This window comes from Arachis hypogaea, chromosome 2 (assembly GCF_003086295.3).
Source record: "Arachis hypogaea cultivar Tifrunner chromosome 2, arahy.Tifrunner.gnm2.J5K5, whole genome shotgun sequence".
Taxonomy (NCBI): Eukaryota; Viridiplantae; Streptophyta; class Magnoliopsida; order Fabales; family Fabaceae; genus Arachis; species Arachis hypogaea.
The window spans coordinates 39,939,036-39,961,570 of record NC_092037.1 but is presented as its reverse complement, the minus strand read 5'-3'; the positions used below and the strand labels follow the sequence as shown (position 1 = coordinate 39,961,570).

The 22,535-nt window shown below is 36.4% G+C and overlaps 1 protein-coding gene across 1 annotated transcript; it reads left to right on the top strand.

The window, feature by feature from the left end:
• Window positions 1-6,444: 6,444 nt before the first annotated feature.
• Window positions 6,445-22,186, top strand: LOC112724332 (uncharacterized). The gene is made up of 10 exons (XM_025775408.3): window positions 6,445-6,702; window positions 7,909-9,415; window positions 9,510-9,647; window positions 14,933-15,004; window positions 15,301-15,342; window positions 18,759-18,845; window positions 19,352-19,459; window positions 19,587-19,679; window positions 20,943-21,022; window positions 21,123-22,186. The coding sequence occupies exons 2-10, from the start codon at window positions 7,955-7,957 to the stop codon at window positions 21,817-21,819; spliced, it is 2,778 nt and encodes a 925-aa protein (XP_025631193.2). The 5' UTR covers window positions 6,445-6,702; window positions 7,909-7,954; the 3' UTR covers window positions 21,820-22,186.
• Window positions 22,187-22,535: the final 349 nt, after the last annotated feature.

Here is a 22,535-nt window from a genome sequence, read left to right as displayed (position 1 = left end):
ATCTTTCCCATACTTCATATAAATTTTCAGCCTCCATTTGAGTGAATGTCTGCACCTCAGTCTTCAATCTTATAATCCTTTGAGGGGGATAGAATTTGGCAAGAAACTTGCTCACCAAGTCATCCCAAGTGTTGATGCTCTCTTTTGGAAATGTCTCTAGCCATTGAGTGGCTTTGTCTCTGAGAGAAAATGGAAAGAGCAACAACTTGTAGCTGTCAGAAGGCACACCATTGGTTTTTACAGTATCACAAATCCTCAAGAAGGTAGATAAGTGTTGATTTGGGTCCTCCAATGGCCCTCCTCCAAAAGAACAGTTGTTTTGAACCAAAGTGATGAGTTGTGGCTTTAGTTCAAAATTGTTTGCATTGACATTAGGAGTAAGAATGCTACTTCCACAGTGTCTAGCATTTGCAAATGTGTATGAAGCCAAGACTCTTCTTTGTTGTTGGTTATTGTTGGCCCCTCCTCCTGGTTGATTGAGATTTGATGGATCTCCTTCCATTTCTTGGAATTCCTCCTCAGATTCTTCCTCTCCAATAACGTTCTTCCCTCTTTCAGCTCTTCTTATTCTTCGAAGAGTTCTTTGGTCAATTTCAGAGAGGATAGGGGAAGATCTTCCTGTACCTGACATACAAACACACAACAATAAACACACAGATCCAGAAAACCAATGAAACTTTAATCTGTAGCTAGAATGAAGTTTTAGTTAGTTTAAGCAAAAATTCAAACAGTTAGTGTGTTAGCCAAAATTAAAACAACAGAAAAGAAAAAGTGCTTGATCTAGATCTCCACTTCACTTAATCATTGTCAATCTATTTCAATCCCCGGCAACGGCGCCAAAAACTTGATGTGTGGAAAACGATCCAACACAAAACTCACCGGCAAGTGTACCGGGTCGCATCAAGTAATAAAAACTCATGGGAGTGAGGTCGATCCCACAGGGATTGAAGGATTGAGCAATTTTAGTTTAGTGGTTGATTTAGTCAAGCGAATCAAATATTGGTTGAGTGGTTTATCTTGAACAGAAGCTAAATTGCTTGGAATGTAAAGGGAGAGGGGAGAATTGCAGTAAATTAAAAGACAGGAAAGTAAAAGTGCTGAATCTTAAAGAACAAGAAATTAAATGACTGAAACTTAAAGTGAAAGAAATGTAAATTGCGGTAACTTAAATTGCAAGAAATGTAAATTACTTGAATGGAAAAGGGAATTGAGGATTGGGAATTCAGAATTTCAGCAAAGGCAAGTAAATTGCAACAATTAAATAAGCAGAAATTGAATTAGAAACAACTAGAATTCAAACAGAAATTGAAATTAAATTGCAGCAGGGTTCACAGAAGAACCAAAAAAGAAAATGGGATCTCAGGACTCAAGAGACTAGAAAGCAAAGTCTAGATCTCAATTGCCTTCCCAGATCCAAGTTCACAAAGCAATTAACAAGAAATTGAAGAAGAAGCAGTAAAGGAATTAAAATTCAACTTAATTATGCAGAAGAGGAATTAAAGAGATTTTGAATGGAGATTGAGACAGAATTTCCTCAATTCTTCACACCCAAAACTCAAAACAAGAAAAGTAAAAATGCCCAAGTAAGAACGAGGAAGAAGAGAGATCAATTCTCCTCCCCAATTCTCTGAATTCTCAATGAGGTCCCTAAGAGAAAGTTCAAAAGCTCAAAGTAAAGGTTCAAAGGAAAATTCAAAGTTCAAAAGTAAAGGAAAAGGTTTTTAATTACCTCAAACTAGCTCCTATTTATACACTTTCTATTCTTGGATCTTAGGATTTGGATGGGCTTTTGATTTGGTAAAGAAATGAATTTTATTGGATTTTTAATCCAATTTTAGCCCATGAAGGATTGCTTCCAGGAGGCTGCCCTGCCCTTGTGGAGGGCAGGGCAGGATTTGATGCGTGCGGCCTTGGTGTGAGCGTGGTGTGCGAGCTTGGTGCGCAGGATGCTGCCCTGCCCTCGCGGAGGGCAGGGCAGAAATTTTTGGTGCGCCATTTTGGTGCCTGTGCGTGCTGCTGGTGCTGCCGAGTGATGCCTTGGTGCGCCAGTTTGGTCCGCTGGCCGTGCCACAATAAAATGCTGCCTTGCCCTCGCGGAGGGCAGGGCAGTGTTTCCAAATTGAAGTCCCGTGTTCGAGACTTGTCCGATGCACACGCTACTATTTTTCCTTGGCTTTCCTGGCACCATAATGAGGCCTAGTTCCTTGCTTTCTCATTGTGACGTGTTCGACTCTTGTGGCAAGCATTGGTAGGCTTTTTCCTTTGATTTATTTTCCATGAAGGCCCGATACTACCCTTGTCAAGGGCAGGGCAAGGTTTTGCTCTTCTTTGATCCAAGGCACAATTTTGTGCTCTGCCCTTGTCGTGGGCAGGGCAGAGTTGCCTCTCAAGCCTTGTTTCCTTATGTTGCCCTCCTAGAGGACAGTGTGCCCTTGTGGAGGGCAATACTTGCACTCCTCCTTTATGCGCCACGCCTTTTTCTCCTTTGGCCACACTTTCTTAGGCCACACTTTCTCTTTTCGTCTTTTCTTCACCTACAATCAACCAAAATAACCACTCAAAGTATCACTAAATTCACAAGGCTTATAAATCAATTAAAAATCAATTAAATTCAGCTTAAACCTTATGAGTTAACATTAATTTCATGGTGGTTGTTTGATTTAAAGAAGTTATGCATTTTCATTCCAAATCACTTACTTAGGATGCAAGAAAGTGCCTAAAGACTAATAAAACAAGTGAAATTAGCTTGAAAAATGGGTATATGATGACTTGTCATCAGGGACATTGGGTGAATAAAAGGGTAATTTTATATTTTTATTGAAAATATTAGGAATTGGGTACATGCTCATGTATTGATCAAATGTATAGACCTTATGCATTGATGCTCTTGTATATAGAAAGAAAAAAATGAGAAAAACAAAAGAAAAAAAGAAAAGAAAAAAAAGAAAAATAATATGGAAAAGAAAAAGAAAAAAATAGAAAAAGAAGAAAAAGAAAGTAATAAAAAGGGGACAAAATGCCCCAAAGCAAGGTCCAATAAAACTCAATGCATATATGTTGTGAAATAAAAAGGAATACATGAGTATGTGAAAAAGTGAGAAATGGGTAGTTAGGTTAGCTTTGAAATTGTATAGGATGTCATAGGTTAGGTGGGAAGTTTAAACTTATCAAAGATTCAAATTTCAAGCTCACTTGACCAAATATGCATCCTACCTTGACCCTAGCCACATTACAACCAAAGAAAAGACCTCATGATATATGTATGCATGCATGAAATATATGTTGATTGTTAGAAGAAGAACAAATCTTAGAAAGCATGATTAGGAGAGAATTGAGAGAATCAACCCTAAACACTTGAGCGAATAGAGTGCAAATACATCCGGTGAGGGTTTTATGCTCAATTACATATTTCCACCTATGATCATCTCTTCTCATGCAAGTTTGTAAAAATATTTAATAACTCAATTCAACTTTGGATTAGACTTGCTAGTCCTTAGCCCTTGTGCATATATGCTTCTTGGAAATTGACTTATTTTGACCAATCAATTGCATTCATTTAGATAGTTGCATATAGGTAGATTGCATTTAGTTAGTTCCATTGAATAAATGCCATGCCCTTTACTTCATTCTTAGTTTAAGCATGAGGACATGCTTGGTTTAAGTGTGGGGAGGTTGATAAACCCCATTTGTAGGGTTTATCTTGTATTGATTTTAGGGGATTTTATAACCTTTTACCCACATTTATTCAATGAAATAGCATGGTTTTATAACTTCTCCCTTAATTGTGCTTAAGAGTGAAAACATGCTTTTTAGGTCTTAAAATGAATAAATTTAATTCACCTTGATTCCATTAGATGCCTTGATATGTTTGTTAAGTGATTTAAGGTTTAGGAGGCAAAGATTGGGTCAAGGGAATGAAGAAAGAAGCATGAAAAGTTGGAGAACTCATGAAGAAATGAAAGAACCGAAAAGCTGTCACGCCGACCTCTTCGCACTTAAACGACCATAACTTGAGCTATAGAGGTCCAAATGATGCGGTTCCAGTTGGGTTAGAAAGCTAACATCCGGGGCTTCGAAACGATATAAGATTTGCCATAGTTGCCACACGTATGGCAGCGCGCACGCGCATAGTACGCACATGCGCCGTTGCTGCCACCTGGTCCACTTAAAGCAAAACGTGGCCAGTGATTTTAGAAGCCTTGTGGGCCCAATCCAACTCATTTCTGATGCTATTTAAGCCAAGGATTGAAGAGGAATCAACTAACTTTTAACCATTAGTCATAGTTTAGTTTTAGAAGTAGTTTCTAGAGAGAGAAGCTCTCACTTCTCTCTAGGATTAGGATTAGGATTAGGTTTAGTTCTTAGATCTAGATTTTAATACATCTTCTTCTACTTCTATCTTCCCAATTCCTTGTTGTTACATTCATTCTCCTTCCATTTTTTTGTTGTAATTTCCTTTATGTTGTTCTTGTGTTTTGTTGTAGATCTACTTTTGTTTCTTCTACTCTCTTTCAATTCAATCAAGGTAATTCATAATAAATGTGTTTCTTTTGATTGTTGTTGTTAATTCATTTCAATAATTGTTGTTAGATTCTATTCTTGTTATCAATTTACTATGCTTTCCTTTTATGCCTTCCAAGTGTTTGATGAAATGCTTGGTTGGATTTTAGAGTAGAGTTTTATGCTCTTGGCTTGGAAAGGTAACTTAGGAACTCTTGAGTTACTAATGTCCAAGTAATTGATGATTGGGAGCCATTTACTCTAGCTCTCACTAATTGAATTAGTGGAGAGTTAGAACTTATGGACTAGGATTGATATAGCTCATTTGACTTTCCTTTACTACTAGTTAGAGGATGATTTAATGAGATTAATCCTTGCCAATTCTCATATTGTGGTTAGTGATTAGGATAGAGATCCTTGACCACCAACCCTTGCCAAGACCTTTTTAGGCCTTAGTTTACTTTCTTGCCATTTATCTTTCATGCTTCATATCAAAACCCCAAAATAACTCACAACCAATAACAAGACACTCTATTGTAATTCCTAGGGAGAACGACCCGAGGTTTCAATACTTCGGTTTATAAATTTAGGGGTTTGTTTTAGTGACAAACAACTTTTTGTATGAAAAGATTATTGTTTGGTTTAGGAACTATACTTGCAACGAGAATTCATTTGTGAAATTCTAAACCATCAAAAATCTAATCATCAGTGATCAAAGTAAAGGTGAAACTCATCAGTCTTTCTGTTCTTCTGTTTATTCTCTCGCAACTCATTTATCTCCTTATCTCTATTAATTGGGTGTAATCCGGACTCAAACTCTGAAGCAGCAGGATCAAACCAGTACATTGTCTTGTAATCACTGTATCCTAGTCCTTTGAACAAAGTTTGAAGATCAAAGAAGCAAATGAGGTCAATATCCATCTTAGGAAATCTCTCAATCTTTCCATCGATGTATAGCATAACACCTTTATTATCCCTTACAATATTGCCTCCATGGTGGAACACAGGAACCACCATATCCTCCATCTGCAATATATGGTGAAAAAAATATTAACTTCATAAATTACATACACCACAAATCCAGAAATGAAAAAGAAGATTAATTTTCAATTTCATAAATTACTCTATTTAACTATTCTAAATAAGCATCATACATAATCATGTATAATCATGGGCTACAAAGATACAATGCAATGAAACATAAGAATCATATAATCATATAATAAGAGCACACTTTGCTGAAGATGCTCTGCTATTACTAACGAAAACATATTAATACCTACTCAAAATTTGATTAACCATGTACTATAATAAACACCTTCAATATTTGCAGTAAGCACTACATTCTTGGTTTCGGGGGGTTACCTTGGTGAACGCGACTAAGGCTTGATTAACAATCGAACCTTCCCACTATTTTGCTCCTATGCTTTGGCGGTTACGGTGCAGCAAACGGACGTTATGTTCATGGATGAAAGAGTAACGACGAAGAATAAATGGATTAGAGAGCGTGTTGAGGGTGATGTAGGATATGAGGTGGGAGATGACGGTGGAGAGGGTTAGGGCAATTCTTTGTAAAAAGAAGATGAGGGTTTGGAGTCTCAGGAAACGCAGCGTTCCATGCCTCTAAAACGGCGTCGTTCTGTTTGTGACTACAGGGACTGACTGTCCTCTTCACTCCACCTGGCACTTAATGGCCACGTGAAAAACTTAACGCTACACCTCAGCAGCGGACATTATCTTTTGACGGACGGAAACTCCAATGACTAACAGCATTTAACGTTGGGGATCGATTTGGATATTTTTATTTCTTGGGGACTAAAGTGTGCGGTCTAAAATTTTTTAGAGACTAATTTGGGGTATTACTCTATTTTTTAACCATAAAAACAAAAATATAAAAAAAAATAGTGGACCTATTTGTCTTTTTCTCTATTTTAAACAAGTTGATTCCGACGGGGAGGTTTTTTCTCTTCCTTCTTTTACACACCCGAAACCCTATCCCTGTTCCCAGAATCCCTCCTCGGTCATTTTTTTATTCATTCGGTCCTCACTCCCACACTCTTCTCTCGTCTCGCAACCGACTGCCCATCACGTCTTCCGCCACATCCAACTTCTCTACCGCCGGCGGCTATCGGCGGAGACGACACTTTCTTCCTGCTCTTCTGCTCTGCCTTTACCCTTTGTCCTTCTGCTTCTGCGCCTAAGGTATTTATTTATTTAATTTTTTTTCTTTCTGCTGCAATTTGATATTGCTGCTGTTGCTACCATGTCTTGGATGATTCAGTTTCTGTTGTTGTTTGTTCAATTTTGTTGCTGCAAACCATAATTCATTTTTGGTTATATCAATTTTCTTGTTTTTGAAAGTCCCATTTCTATTTGGCAATATCAATCTTCTTCTTCTTGTTTCTTGGACTGGAATATTTGTGTTATTTTATTTTCAGATGATGAAATGATGAACACTTTAGACTTGATTTAGGTTAAAATTGGTGTTCTTCTTTGTGTGAAATTATATACACTTCCTTCTAAAGAATTTGGTAACTCGTACCCATAGTTGTTTTGGTATCATATCACTATACATATGCTTGTAAGAGTTTGATTTGAAAAAATGCGTTAACAAAGAAACTAGAACTCTGGAAGTGTAATTAGACATCGAGACCCATAATTATAGTTTTTTTTGTTATTTTGTTATTGTTTACATGGCTCAAACTTGAGGTGAGATCGTTCTTAACTTTGGGGACCTTACTTGGGTAGCAGTAGAGTGAACTTCTTTCCCCTCTATTTTAAAATTTGAAGGAGGACCTTCTTTTTGAGAATTTTGTTAATAAATCCTTCTTTATGCAAAGTGCGAGGTTGTAGTGAAAATAATTTTCTTTTTAGTTAAAAGATTTCCCTCAGGTTCAGCATGCATCTTATATGATTTTCCTCCCTTTCCCTCGAAGTCTTTATGCATCTTCCTTCTTTTGGATGATTCTCTGATTTTATAAAATTAGCATTATGCTACCTGGTTGTCAGTTTAGCAGTCAATTTAATTGACTAAATACAACATAGACATGAGAGCCATATAAGCAGCAACTTTATATTTTGCATTCTTCTTTTAAGTCATGTTTTTCATGTGACAATCATGGAAGAGATCAATGAATTATTAATGGCTTCATATGGAATTTTCTGCCTGGCATTTAGTTGAACAAAATTTGCAAACAGATGCATATATGAGGTGGCTGTTTTAATAAAAAATAAAAAATAAAAAATAAAAATATTTCTTATTATAATCATGACTTCTTTTTGTTTTTCAGGATATTGTATAATTTGGTTCAAGATTTTAGCCTGTTGGCATTTCCCTTATTCTCATTACTCACTTAGGGAACGTGATCATTACTTCTATAATTTATTTGCATCATACATGATGAGCAGATCTGTTCGTTTAAAGGAGAAGAATGGAGAAAATAATACATTTTCTATGAATAATTGTGATGATGAGAGTGCAGCCCGTACAAGGCCGTTTAGTTTTGAGGAGATTATGCATAGAAGAAGAAACAAAGAATTGCTTGAAAATGTGAAAGACCCATTCAAGGAAGCATGGAATAAATCACCAAGAAGTTCTACAAAGAAAATACCTGATCATATTGAATCTATGAGTTATAAACATGATAGAAGTCCACCCTATAGCAGGCAAAAACATGTTTCTGAGGAAATAGTAAATGCAACTTCTAGAAAGAACATTAAGAGCACTGTTGCAAAGGAAGACGATTTAACTGGCAAGATAACTAAAGAAAAGTCTGGTAAAGAGATGGCAGGATTGAGTAAAAATGACTATGAAGATGGGATTAAGCATCAAAGAGACTCGGTTAATAAGGATAGACATGCAGAAACAATTAAACCAAGATCTGAAAGGAAAACAAAGAAAAAGGACCACACTGGAGATTTTGAGAATATTAATGAGTATCATTTTGAAAGAAAGCACGACAAAAGTAGAAATGGTAGGGAGAAATCAAGAAAACATTTGATTAATGATTCTGACAAATTAGCTGAAAAGAAGCATCATAGAGATTTGGATAAGGGTAGGCACGGAGAGGGTAAAGCAAAACATGAGAGAGAGGCCAAGAGAAAATACCATCTAGATGATAAATCCCTTGACAGGGATGCAATGGTGAAACAAGATCTTGGCAAACATCATAACCAACGGATTCAAGAGAGGAAACAAAGACGGGAAAATGTGTCACATCATGAAGAATCAACAGTAAAGAGGAGACCATCAAGAAGTCAAGAACATGATAACAAAAGAAGAAGAAGATCCCCATCCTTTTCACCAAGGTCAGCAAAACATACCTATCATGTTGAAGAACGGAAAGAGTTGCCAATGCTTTCTCTGAAAGATAGCTCTAGGAAAAAGCATTCTGATGTTTATAGAGATAGAGCATCAACTAACGGCTCAAGTAGTCATAACCATCGGCATGGTGCGTCAACAAGTGGACTTGGTGGCTATTCACCAAGGAAGAGGAAAAGTGAAGCTGCTGCTAATACTCCGTCATCATCTAAGCATTCAACAGAGAAGAAACGGGCAGGATGGGATCTTACCTCTGGTGGGGCAGATAATTCTCCTCAAGCTTTTGTTTCTTCTAGTTTTCAGTTATCAAACCATGCCATGTTATCAAACATACAGAGCATGGCTTTGGCTACTTCTGTTGATCCGACTGTTGTCAAGCCTTTGGCAATGATTCTGAATGATGTATCAATAGGGAAGAATGCCCACATTGATCCTGTCCAATTGACACAAGCTACCCGACCTATGAGAAGGCTTTATCTTGAGAATGTACCAACTTCAGTCACTGAGAAAGCTGTGATGGATAGTTTCAATAACCTCTTGCTCTCTTCAGGTGTTAATCATATCGTGCAGGCCCAACCATGTATCAGCTGCATTGTGAGTTTACAGTGCAAAACGTGAAAACTAATGCCCTCCCTCCCCCATAATGAAGCAGTTGTTTTGAGTTTGTTCTTGCATTTGTTCCTTGCAGTTGCATAAAGATAAAGGCCAAGCAGTTGTAGAGTTCCTGACGGCTGAGGATGCCTCAAGTGCTCTTTCTTTTGATGGTAGTACACTTTTCGGCTGCAGCATGAAAATTAGACGGCCCAAAGATTATGTTGAAGTTACAGTAAGAATGAAAATCTTTTCCTTACCTTATTCTTCAATATGCATACCTATTCATATTCATATACTAGCTAGTTTTGGTAAATGTATGGTGTTTTAATCTTCTTGAATTTGAATTTTTTAATTGATATTTACGTTCTAGTATGTTATCAACCAAAGTCTAGTATATTTTTCTTAAAGAACTGCAAACTCGTATAGTTCAAAGTTGTATTACCACCTATGTTGCTCACTTGTTTGTGTATACCTGTTGGAAGTTGGCAAATTTCTGGTCGTTATTGAAAATAGGTTTGCTTAATCTTGCTGTGATAATAATGAAACTTCAATATTACATTGCTGAATTACATTATATCAGTAGGATTTGTTAATCTTATGAGTTGACCAATTTTTGAAATTTGTGACTAGGACATGACTTGTTTAATCTTGGTGACTTAATGTAAAAAAAAAAGAAAAAACTCATCCAATGTATAAGGGAAGTAGAACATTTGCACAATAATTTGTCTTAATTTATTTTTTCATGTATTTGCTGAAATTTTCTATAGGAATGTAAATTGTATGGTAATCATGGGATGCTAATTTCGTTAGAACTGCATTGTACAGTGTACACCTATGATGGATAATGGATTTTGGAGGATCCAAATTCATAGCATGAATTTCTTTGAGAAAGTTTTGTGTTTCTGTTTCAAAGTCATTGAATTTTTTATGGTTAACATTGACATTTGGATGTTAACCAGATTGAACACTAAAAAACATGTTTTAGAAGTTCATTGAAAAGTCTGTTATAACAACTGAATTTCGTATCCAAAGGTTCGAGCTTCTTAATTATTTAATCATTGCCTTTTATGATATGTAAGATTAACAAATTTGTTCTAGAGTTGGGAACTCATTATTTCTTTTCCTTTTTCTCAAACTTGAAGATCTACGGAAGAAACGTGACATATTTCATGAGTTCATGACTTCTCATATATGATATTTAAGAATCCTTGATTCCTTGGATAGTACATTGTAACTTTTCATTTTGCTTGAATGTATCTTTTATTTAAAATTTATGAGTTTTTCATTGTTTGTTACCAAAATATACTTTAATCAGTTAGGGTGTATTTAAAGAAGCGTAGATTCATTGTGTTGATTTCTTTCAGAATGCTGCTCTACTATTCTTATGAGATATAGTCCAAAATTTTCTGGTTTTGTAAATTTCATGATTTAATTTGTTTGAAGGTTATGAGCCATCTCTGATTATATTGGTGCCACCTATTTTGATTTCAAGTTAGTGTGTCTTGGATATATTAGATTAGAAAAATCACAATGTTAGTGTTAGTTTGGAGCGACTTATTTGAGTGAAAAAAGTACTTTTAATAAAAAATAATGTACTTTTGTTAAGTTTTAAACTCGTTTGAATACATCTTTTAAGAAAAGTACTTTTATTAAAAAAAGCAGAAGTAAAGGACGTTTTTAATATTTGAAAACTCTTTCTAAAAGGTCTATCCAAATGTGAACTTGCTTTTCTCTATTAAAAAAAGTTTTGTTTAGAAAAGAAAAAAAAAGATAAGTACTTTTTTAAAAAGTCAATCTAAACTAACCCTTAATCCTATTGTGGACTTGAAGGCCTTGCAATCATAATAATGGCAATGGAGACACTTATACTAAAAAAATTTGAAGAGATGTAGAAATTGTATTGGTTATTGCATATATTCATGTTAATCTTGTATAGTCAGTTAATCACCCATTATCTGACTAGTCAGGAACTCCTTTTTTAAATTATCCTTTTGTTGGTGTTGTGTCTATGAGACTGACGAAACTCCGAGGGTTAAATTTGCCTTGGCCAAATGGGTGAAGAATGGGACTAGTGAGGTGAGGAAAAGGACTGCTGAAGGAAATAGGATCCTTAGTGAGCATACTAGCTAGGCAAGGTGGCAAGAGATAGGATAGGAGAGTGAATTTGTGGAAGAATAATTATTCTGTTAGGCAGCAGTGTTAGAGGGGAGCGTAGACAATAGGATGGGTAGACAGAATATTGGGGTAGCATTGAAGGTCTGAGCACCTCAAAGTGCTTAGGGTTTATCTGTTTTCCCTTTATACATTCCTTATACAAGCAGCAAATCCCTATGGGTTTTAAAAATATGCAGTTTGATGAATTTGCAAGTTTCCTCTTCAATCTTTATTGTCCTATTACTCGATTTCTGAGCCTATTTTCTGTCAATAAGAAATAGGTTACTGGCCTACTGGGCATGTAAAAATTGCTCATCTTGATTTTTGCGTATACTTGATCTAGGCTGCAAGTTTACTGTGAGAATTAAGTTTGGGTTTGGTATTATATATTTTCTTGTCCATATAGAGTATCTTAGATGAAATGAAAAGATCTAAACAAAGTTTACAATTTTCATTGACCTAAAAGAGGTCCTAGCCTCTGGTTGGGTGTGAAGGAAGGAGGGCATGTTGTGTATATTTGGGTCATACAGGATATGGATAATGCGGTCAAAAAGCTAAGATAGGAAATTGTGTTGGGCCGTGAATGACAATTATATCGCTATAATTAAATGGTTTCACCATGAGCCATTACAAATTGAATTAGCTGTCAGTGCCTTTATGAATACATATTGCAAATAGTAGTCATAGTTGGAGATTCAAGGGATGATATGTATTATAAACTAGTTACGGCTAGAAGCCCCTTGACAAGAATTTCATGCTATATGGTTTTGATTTGACAGTATAAAATGAAGTAGAAGTAAATGGAATATGTGGTTGGAAGGTTCAAGACATGCTTGCAATGACTTAGAGGTGAAAATTGGAAAAGGATGTAGAATTATAGGTAGATGTAGGTATTTTAATTGTGTTATGCAAATTGATAAAAATTATAGGAGTTGTGATTCATAGCATTTGAGCAAGTGGATGAAAAGAAGGAAGCTTGAAGAGTTATTTGTGATCAAAAGGCACCTCTCAAGCTGAACGTAAGTTTCATTGGTAATTGATATAAAGTCGTGATACTGACAAGGAGGCTCAGCTGCAACTTTTCTGACTGGTACTTGTAAATGGGATATGCTTAGATTCGATGCGCCTTGGTGATCAAGACGTAAAGGATTTGTAGTGGGCAGTCTGCAGATCTGGTGAATAAATACTGCTCGGTGGCTAATCATGAAGGGGACACTGTGACATTAACAATGCTTGGTTATGAGTTGGTATTCAATGGGAGAGGCCCTTCAGCCTTTGTTAGAGGCAGATCAGATAGGGTCGGAGGCCTGTCTGATTGAGCCCTAATCAGGAAAGTTGATTAGACAGACAATAACCCACTAACTAGAGGCAGAGGTACACAAAGAAGCTCTAGATGAAAAAGTTCAAAAGTCTGTTTGTCAGTTTTACTGATGATGCTTTACTGGACAATATGTTATTATTTTTGCTGTTAGCAATCATTTAAAGTAAGAAACCCCAATCTTCCTATCAGACTGTTTTTGCTCACTGAGATACTAATAAAAATGAATCGAGATGTGCGATACTACTACTTTGGTTGTGAATGAAGCAATTTGGTATCAGAATTCTAAATAAATTGTTTGTAGAACCTAAGAACAATGTATTTAAACTAACAGTCATACATCAAACGCTTGAAAGAATCACGGTCAGAAGATACTAGTCCATCTTCGAAGGCTTAACCTTTTGAATTTGTCTTGTGTTCACCCTTGACAATTTAAGTCTCAACTCTCAACCTTATTTAGCTTTGAGGGCTCAAATTTAGTCCCCAGTGGTATACTTGTAAGGATGTCTTTATGAATGTATAATTTTGATTTCTTATATATTTGGCCATAGGTTTTGTGGACTTTTAAGTTTGAAAATGAGTTCATAATGCATAACCAAATGCTAGAAACTGTCTGTAGCTTCAAGAGTGTGATCTTCTTGTTACATTTTATGAGATATTTTCTGACGTTAGTATTGGAATCTTTTAAATAGGATGTTTATATGGGGTATACCGTAATACACATTCTGGATGGTGACGAAGCAGACTCCTAGTTAAGAAGACTTCCTGGTGTATTGACAAGTTTGATGCATTACCAGGATTTAGCTGGCCAATGTTTCATGGTTATTGTTTTAGGCTGCTCTGAGAATGCTATTTATGATCTGATGCTTTGTTTGTTATATCGAGTTCAGCATGTAAGTGCTATGGGCTGCAAGTTATTTGTGTTTCATATGCCACTTTTGGTTACGGTGTCTGCTTTAACCGAGTTTCTACATTTCTTCCGTGTTGTATGCTGACATGTCATCCTTAATTAAGTTAATGAAGATCAGCTTTCCTGAGGAAAGAAAATTGATGAGGTGCATTAGGTTCAATTTCTGCTTCCGCTTTATCTAATATTTTATCGGCATGGGAACTTTTAACTTGACATTATATAAGGACTCCACTCAAGCATGGTTAATTTGTAAGTTGTCCCCACAAATTTATGATATGCTCTTAAGAAAATGATAGCTTCCTAAAAATTCCTCTAGTCTTTCTTCCTTGCATGGCATCCGTTGTGATGCAATATATTGCTTTGTAACTTCTCTGAAGGGTGATTTTGTCTGAGAGTTATTCTATTCATTTTTCTTATGCTCACAAGATGATTTGGTATGATGGCAGAGAAAGTATGTTCTACAACAGGAGTTGTAGTGTATGCTTATGCCAAAAGAATGAGATCCTTTTGGTTTGGATGGTTCAGAAGGTCACAGTTCTGTGTCTCAGTTGTGCAGTGCACCTTGTCCTTATAGATTGGGATATTGAAATGTTGGGAGCATTTTTAGTTTCCACTAAGTGCTATTGTTTGATAGTATCTAATTTAACTATATATGGTGTTAAATGTTTGGTTCATGGTAACACTGTCCTTTATTGCCGAGAAACAACAAAGGAATTATCATGTTCTTTTTCCAGTAGCATCTGATCTCAGTGAATCTCAGGGAACTTCTGCATAGTATTCTAGCCTCTCAGAAGTCATTTTTTGTACAAGTGGTTTTTATGTTTTATAGGAAAATGATTGTACGTGTACATGAAGCAACTTGAGAAAGGCTTAATATAAATGACAGAAGTATGAAATTAAAGTTCTTGGCTTTTTGTTGGTTCTAATCTAGTTAGAGGATGTTGATGGGATCTTGTATTTGATGGCAAATCTTTTCTGTATATAATTCTTTGTTTGTTAAGTTACTTTTGTTTAGGGATTTTAATTCTATTAGTCTTTGTTACTTCTAATGCTGTGGCAGTGCTTTGCAATTCTAAGGTATATTGTGGTTATCATCCGTGTAGCAGGTTTTCAGACAATTGCTATTTTCATGCAGACTGGTGAACCAGAGAGATCAGATGATACTGCTTTCGCAACAAGTGATGTAGTGATTGATTCACCCAACAAGGTGCACATACAAAACAATCTAATATAGAACTGATTTTATGTTCCAGAAAATTTCTTGGTTTACCACAAATATCATTACATTTTAGCCTAGGTTCAAATCTGACTTGATTGACTTAGCCATCACAAGTTAATTCCGGCTTTTGACTTTAAATTTGGACATGCATCCATTCATATTTTTTATTCCTTGTACCTTTTTTGAATTAATTTTTATTACCTATGTGTGCTCTGCTGCATTTTGTCAGTCAATAGTTCGTCTAGTGACTGTGATCTCTTTTTTTTCCCTTGGTATTCTTGCAGATCTTCGTAGGTGGAATTTCAAGTCATGTTTCTTCAGAGATGGTAAGTAGTTGGAAAGGAAAATCTTGTTTCTTTTTCATATTTTAACCCTTAGAGGTTAAGGTTATGGTTTGTACACCTTGTAGTAACCCAATCTGCTTACTTTTTGGTTCTTGTCAGTTGTGACTAAGACTTGTTTTATTTATATCTATTAATAGAGTGAGCTGAGTGAAGAATCCAGAAGAGTTTAGAAGCTGTTAGAGCAGTTATAGGAATTGCCAGCTAGGATAGATTCCCTAACAGCCCCTAACTTAAGTATGTAAAGACCCTTCTACCCTCTTCAACAAGTGTGCTGAACACTCTCCTCACTTATGAATATATGTACTGGTTTGGTTCTCTCATAAGAATAGATTCTCTGAAAACTATTATGGAATCAAGAGGAGCTGATTGCAAAAGCATGGATCCTCCTCCATCACCTCCGCTGATGAACCTGCTAGTGTTGGTTGATCCTCCTCCTCCGCCTCTGCCTCCTCTTCCCAATCTGTCTCTCTGACTTTATAATCGGTGCGAAGTTCTCTCTGCGATTAAGAGCAATTGTCACTCCAGCTTCATCAATCAGTGTGCTATTTAGTCTTCAAAATTTGCTTTGCCAGAAGATTCTCTCAACAATTCCATCTCAAGTTCCTACGAACTCTGGAAGAGATGGATCAAACACTTCTCATGTGGATGATGTCGACAACGGAGTCTTCTCACACTGGTGGTTGATTGCGAATTTTCGTGGCAATTTGGGAGAAACTAGATCTCTATTTAGCGTCACAAACAAGAGTGCACGTCCAGCAACTCAAAGCTGAGTTGAGCACTATTGTACAAACATCTAAACTGTTGAATTTTCTTCTTCGAGTTCGAGCTCTCGTAAATGCTTTAACCTCTGTTGGAAGTCGTGTTTATAAACAAGAACACATAGCTGTGATTCTTGCTGGACTCAGATCTGAGTATGATGTGTTTGTTACATCCATCAACACTAGATTTGAGCCTTACTTTGTTCCGTAGGTGGAAGCACACCTCACACCTCTATACCTCATGACTCATGAAGCTTGGACTGAAGCAAATGAAAAAATGTTCTCCACTCCAGACCTTCAAGCACATGTTGCAACTCAATCAATCACCAGAGGAGGATGTGGTAGTCGTAGTACTAGTAGAGGTGGCAAGGGATGCGGTGGTGGACAAGCTAGTGGAAATTCCGCTAGCTGCGCCACTCTAGCTTTAACTTCTGGCATGGGTTAGATCAAGATTTCTAACCTTCTCTCCTTCCACCTCCACCCTATGCAAATTTTAAGTTCACCGCTCCTTATACACGGAACTACACATCGCATTACACTAATTACTTGCCACGTCATAACCATGCATCATATCTAAATCATGCAATTGCATAATCATTTCTTCTCTCCAAGTCATTCCTACATAAATTCTCCTTAGGCCTACTCATTTCTCTGCTGCCATAGCTCACTTGAGTCAGTTGCTGATTCGGCCTGATATCCTGATTCTAGAGTCATATCTCATGTTATTCCTGAATACCCCCAATCTGATGCATGCATCCCCATACCCTGGACCTGACCTCCTCCATGCTGGTAATGGACAAGTTCTGTCTATCTCCCAGATTGGAAATTCTAGTGTTTGCACACCTAAATATTCACTTAAATTGAATGTTACATGTACCACAAATCACTAAAAATCTAATTAGTGTTAGTAAATTCACTTTGTACAATCATCGTTTCTTCAAATTCTGGCCTTATAACTGCTTGGTTAAATCACAGGCCACTAGGGATGTAATGCTCCATGGCAAGATTGGAAAGGAAGACCTATATAGATTTGCAAACTTTAAGCTGCAACACCAGCAACAATTTCATGATTCAATAATTTTAGATTACCAAAAGCAGCATGATTTCATGTATTATAATCTGTTGCATATTCAAATAATTTGTCTTTGGCTGCATAGGCTGGTGCATGCTTCTCAAAATTTAGTTTGCCATATATTGAAAAATTATAAAATTCCATGTTTATACAAATGTTTCTGATACTTGCTCTGCTTTCTGTCTTTGCAAAGCACATCGTATTCCGTCTTCCTTGTCCTTTACAGATTACAATACTCCCTTAGAACTCATCTGCACTGATCTTTGAGGTCCTTCCCCTGTTATCTCAAATAATGGCTACAAATACTACATAGCCTTTATAAATGCTCACTCTAGATTCACATGGACTTCTTTTTTGAAAACCAAATCTGTAGCTTTCCCTGCCTTCGTGCAGTTTTAAGGAGGCTGCTGAGTTGCAGTTTGGGAAGAAAATCAAAGGTATCCAATCAGTTTGGGGATGGGAATATAGATTGTTGTCTACCTATTTTAGAAAAGAGGGCATCAATCACAGGTTGATCTACCCACACATGCATCATCTTAATGGCATAGTGGAAAGGAATCTAGGCATCTCATTGAGACTGTCCTCAACTCCTAGCTCTTCCTCCAAACTGCACTGCGATTGGCTGCAAGTGGGTATTTCAAGTGAAATAGAACACAGAATCCCAGATGGCGTCGACAAACTTAAGCAACGCCTTGTTTCCAAGGGTTTTCTACAAAGAGTTGCCCTAGATTACTCGGGAACCTTTTCCCCTTTAGTGAAAAGAATTCTGCAGTACCTTGCTGCCACCCAGGAGAGCTTGGAGTTCTGCTCATGCCAGCCCCTAAACCATGGAACTTGAATATGCGAGGGTACTGTGATGTTTGCTGGACTGCAGATTTGGATGACCGGTGGTCCGTATCAGGAGCCTGTGTCTACCTAATACCTAACCTCATTTTCCGGTGGTCCAGAAAACAGCCTACTGTTGATCGTTCAAGTATGGAGACAGAATATAGAAGTATGGTAGACCTCATCGGGTTCAAACTTTGCTCACTGAATTGTGAGGGTTCCTACTTCAAGATCAGTGGTGAACTGTGACAACTTGAGCGCCATAATGCTAGCTCACAACCCAGTTATATAATAGAATGAAACATATGGAGTTGAATCTCTTCTTGGGAAGAGAAAGGGTTATGGAAGGAAAATTATTGGTTGCTCATATTCTCAGAACTGAGCAACTTGTTGACCAAGGAAGTCTCTAAAGCTAAATTCCTGAGTTTGAGAGAAAAGCTACTTGTAATAGAATTTTGATGTTACAAAAACCCCATTTCAGGGGACATAATAGAGTGAGCTGAGTAAAGAATCTGGAAGAGTCTAGAAGCTGTTAGAGTAGTTATAGGAATTGCCAGCCAGGATAGATTCCCTAACGGCCCCGAACTAGTGTAAAGACCCTTCTACCCCCTTCAACTAGTGTGCTGAACACTCTCTTCACTTACGTATATAAGTACTGCTTGAGTACTTCAATAAGAAAAAATTCTGATTTCTCCAATTCTCTCTCTCTGAATTCTCAAACTCTATTATCTATTATTGTCTAGCTTATGGAGATTGCTGGTGCATTTGGATCTTTGAAGGCTTACCACTTTGAGACCGGGGACAACATTGGATCACACGCCTTTCTCGAGGTAAGGGTGCATTGATTTTCTTTTTTATTTACTAGTTTTGTCTTATTTTTGTGCAATGGTGGTTGTCCTATAGACAGAGTTCTTATTCTACTTCTGATGTGGTTGGCTCTTTGCCTCTTTGAAGATTCTTGTTCCCCTAGTCAATAAAACTGTCCTTTTGAGAAACTATTCATGTAAATCTTTTTTTATACTTATTTGCTTTTGCGTTACATCCATAAAGCCAATCACAAAGCCGTTTGGTTGAAGTTTTAGCTGTATATACACAAACTTGGCAGTTCGCATAAGTTTTATGATTTTTGGTATCATATGGTGCTCTTTTTCATTAATTGACTTATCAGTTTGAGTTCATCCAAAGCCAATTGTTCTTTCTCCTCATATATATAACATCTCATCTGGAGCCAACCTCATTTTGTTGTTTAGATTTGTTTTGATGAGGCACTCCCCCCACTCCCCATTCTATAATGTCTTTTTTCATGAATTGATAATTTGTTTGTACAAACTGTTAGTACGTGGATCACTCTGTTACCATCAAAGCATGTGCGGGTCTGAATGGTATGAAACTAGGAGGTGAAGTGCTAACAGTTGTTCAGGCTATGCCTGATGCGTTGGCCATGGTAATTTCCTCACTCATCCTATTGCCTATTTCGAATTCTTTGATGTGATTCAGAAATTGCCTTTGAATTATATCCTTCCTCTTTGAAACGACTGAGATGAATGTTCACTAAGATGAAAATGATATAGGAAAATGGCGGGAAGCTACCATCTTATATCATTCCAGAGCATGCAAAGCCACTGCTTAGAAAGCCAACACAAGTTTTAAAGATTAAAAATGTGGTATGAAATTTTTTATTTAGTTTTCCTGAAGTTATTTTATTTTTATATAATTTGAGTACTCAATTTCCCAGTTCCTTAAATTTAAGTGTCTTTGTTAGCTTCAATGCAAACCATACTACTTTAATGGACACTTAACGTGACACAACCTGAATGTTGGCAGAGTTACACCACATTTTAAAAATCACACTATATATACATTGTAGATATTAACTTTAAAATTTTACACTAACATATATATATATATATATATATATATATATATATATATATATATATATATATATATATATGGATTTGGATCTTCTAAAGTTTGAATTTTACTTTAGAGAGTAAAGTGTGATTTTCTACCCTTAAATGATTTCTCTTTCATATTTATTCTTGGTCCCACCTATGAAATAAATGGTGAGAGATCACACTTTACTCTCTAAAGTGAAATTCAAACTTTAGAAGATCCAAATCCAAATTCTAGTATGTTTATGTTTATGGTGGCTATGCAAGTGTTATTAAAATTAAAGTCATAATTTTTTTTACATTTTGGTAATCCTTTTTTTAGCTATACTTTTTAAAATGCGCTGCTAAAGAATAAAAAAAAGAGTAAAGTATCGTTTTTGTCTCCAACGTTTGGGGTAAGTCCCAAAGTTGTTCCTAACGTTTCAATCGTCCTATTTAAGTCTCTAACATTTCAAAATTGACTAAATGTTGTCCTGCCGTTAGGGATCCATTAACAGAATTGACACCCCACACATCCACAATCTCTTAGGCTGTATTACAATTTTTTGTGTGTAGATGGGATTGATTTGCATGATATGACTTCAATCCTTACTTGATGTGTTGTAAAGCCCGAGTCCCAATTTTCTAGTGGTTAAATTTGACTTTTGATCAGAAGAATGGGGTGCAATATCAAATATTGCTTTTATAACACTTACAGTAGTTATTAACAAGTATGAGTATTGGAGCCAAATTGAAAATGAGTGTTACATATGGGGGACAAGAAGTATGCATAGTCGGTCCTTAACTGATTCAATTGTAATTTTGTTTCTGTACATATGGGGTCAAAAAGTATGCATATGGGGGATAATTATTTTCAATTTATTCCGTGCCTATAGTAACTGTACACTATACTCATGATATTTCATTGGCAATTTAAAGTGATTGTGTAAAAATTAAATTAGAAACTTTCAGTGTTGTGTATAAGAATATACCTCAAGTTATATTCGATATTTTGATGATTGCGTTCTTATACTGCATGTGCATTATGATTAGTTTGCAATGGAGTCCATTTCATCTCTTCCGGGCATGGCAGTTGAAGAAATTTTGGAGGATGTGCGATTGGAATGTGCAAGGTCTTTTAAGAACTTCACATTGTTTTTTTTTGTACTCTGGAATTGCTCATAATGTTAAAGGGGTTATAAACATTTACCGTATCAAGTAATTATTTTGCAGATTTGGGACTATTAAATCCCTTAATGTTGTCAAGCACACCGGTGAGATGAACTCCGAACCTAAATCAGAATCTGAAGTTAAAAACAAAGTGGACTTTGAAGAAGCTTTGGAAGACAGAATGTGCAATACTAATGACGAAGAACCTAGCTTTTCTGAAAGGGCGACTTTACTTGAGTCCAAAGAATCAAGTGGAATGGACTCCTATTATGAGAAAGAGCTGGAAGATAAAGTTGATGACAATCGCAATGTTGGTTTAAATGATGATGCTTTTGATTATAAATCATGTCTAGAACAGTGTGAAAGTGATGTAACAACAAAGGATACAGGGAAGAAGAGCATACCCAGTAGTAATACTCAAGAATGTGCCGGTTACCTGGACACACTGGAAGATGGACCAAAATCACTTGATAATATGGTTGCTAACAATACTGGTTCAGAGGCCGAAACGAAGACTGTGGCTAGCATTGTTGATCCAAACAACAGTGTATGTGTGGTTCAGGAAAGCTCTCCCAAACGTGATGAGGAAGATGATATTCACGACAGTGTATTTGAACAAGGTTCTGTTCTTGTTGAGTTTGGAAGGACTGAAGCATGTTGCTCAGTGGCACATTGTTTACATGGACGTCTCTTCGACGGCCGAACAGTTACAGTCGAGTATGTTTCTCTCAATCAATATAGGGCAAGGTTTAACAAATGAGCTTCCCAGGTAAATGGTAGTTAATGAATCTGATTGACCGAGGGAGTTTGCTATTACCATGAAATCCTTTGGAACGGGGTTTTCGTATTCAAATTAACTCTGATGACATCTGGTATTCTTTTCCCATTTGGAGTTGGAAGAGGCTTTATTTAACAGTGCCAATTTGATAACAGAGCAGTAGCATGCATGAAGTTTCCAACCAAAGCCGTTGAATCAATTTGATAACATTCTTTGTATATGTTTCGTTACTAACTGTCTGTTGTATCGTAGTCAGATTGAAATGTGAGTTACCCTAATTATTAGGATATGGTCATGTTCTTTCATAATTTTTGTTACAAATATACTAGGTTGCCCTTCTTTTGCTTTACCGTGCTACTCATTTTTTATTTTTTTTTTAATCACGGCCTACGTATAATTTACGCTTTAGCTATTTAAGCAACCCAGTCAAGCCACTCCGGTGGCCCATTTTGGGTGTATTCGCTTCATCCTATGCAACCACCTACCGGCGTGTGAAATTTCCACAAGGTTATGTGATTCACGACAAGATTCGTTATCTTTGGTGTAATTCTGTTTTAATCCTTAAGGTTTAAAATATCTTGTTTGAATCAAAAAAAGTTTCATTTAGTTTTGAGTTCAAAGTTAAATAATTAATAGAATGTTCTACGTGACAGCAGTACAAGAAAAAAGGTCGATAATTTAAAGTACAAATACAAGTT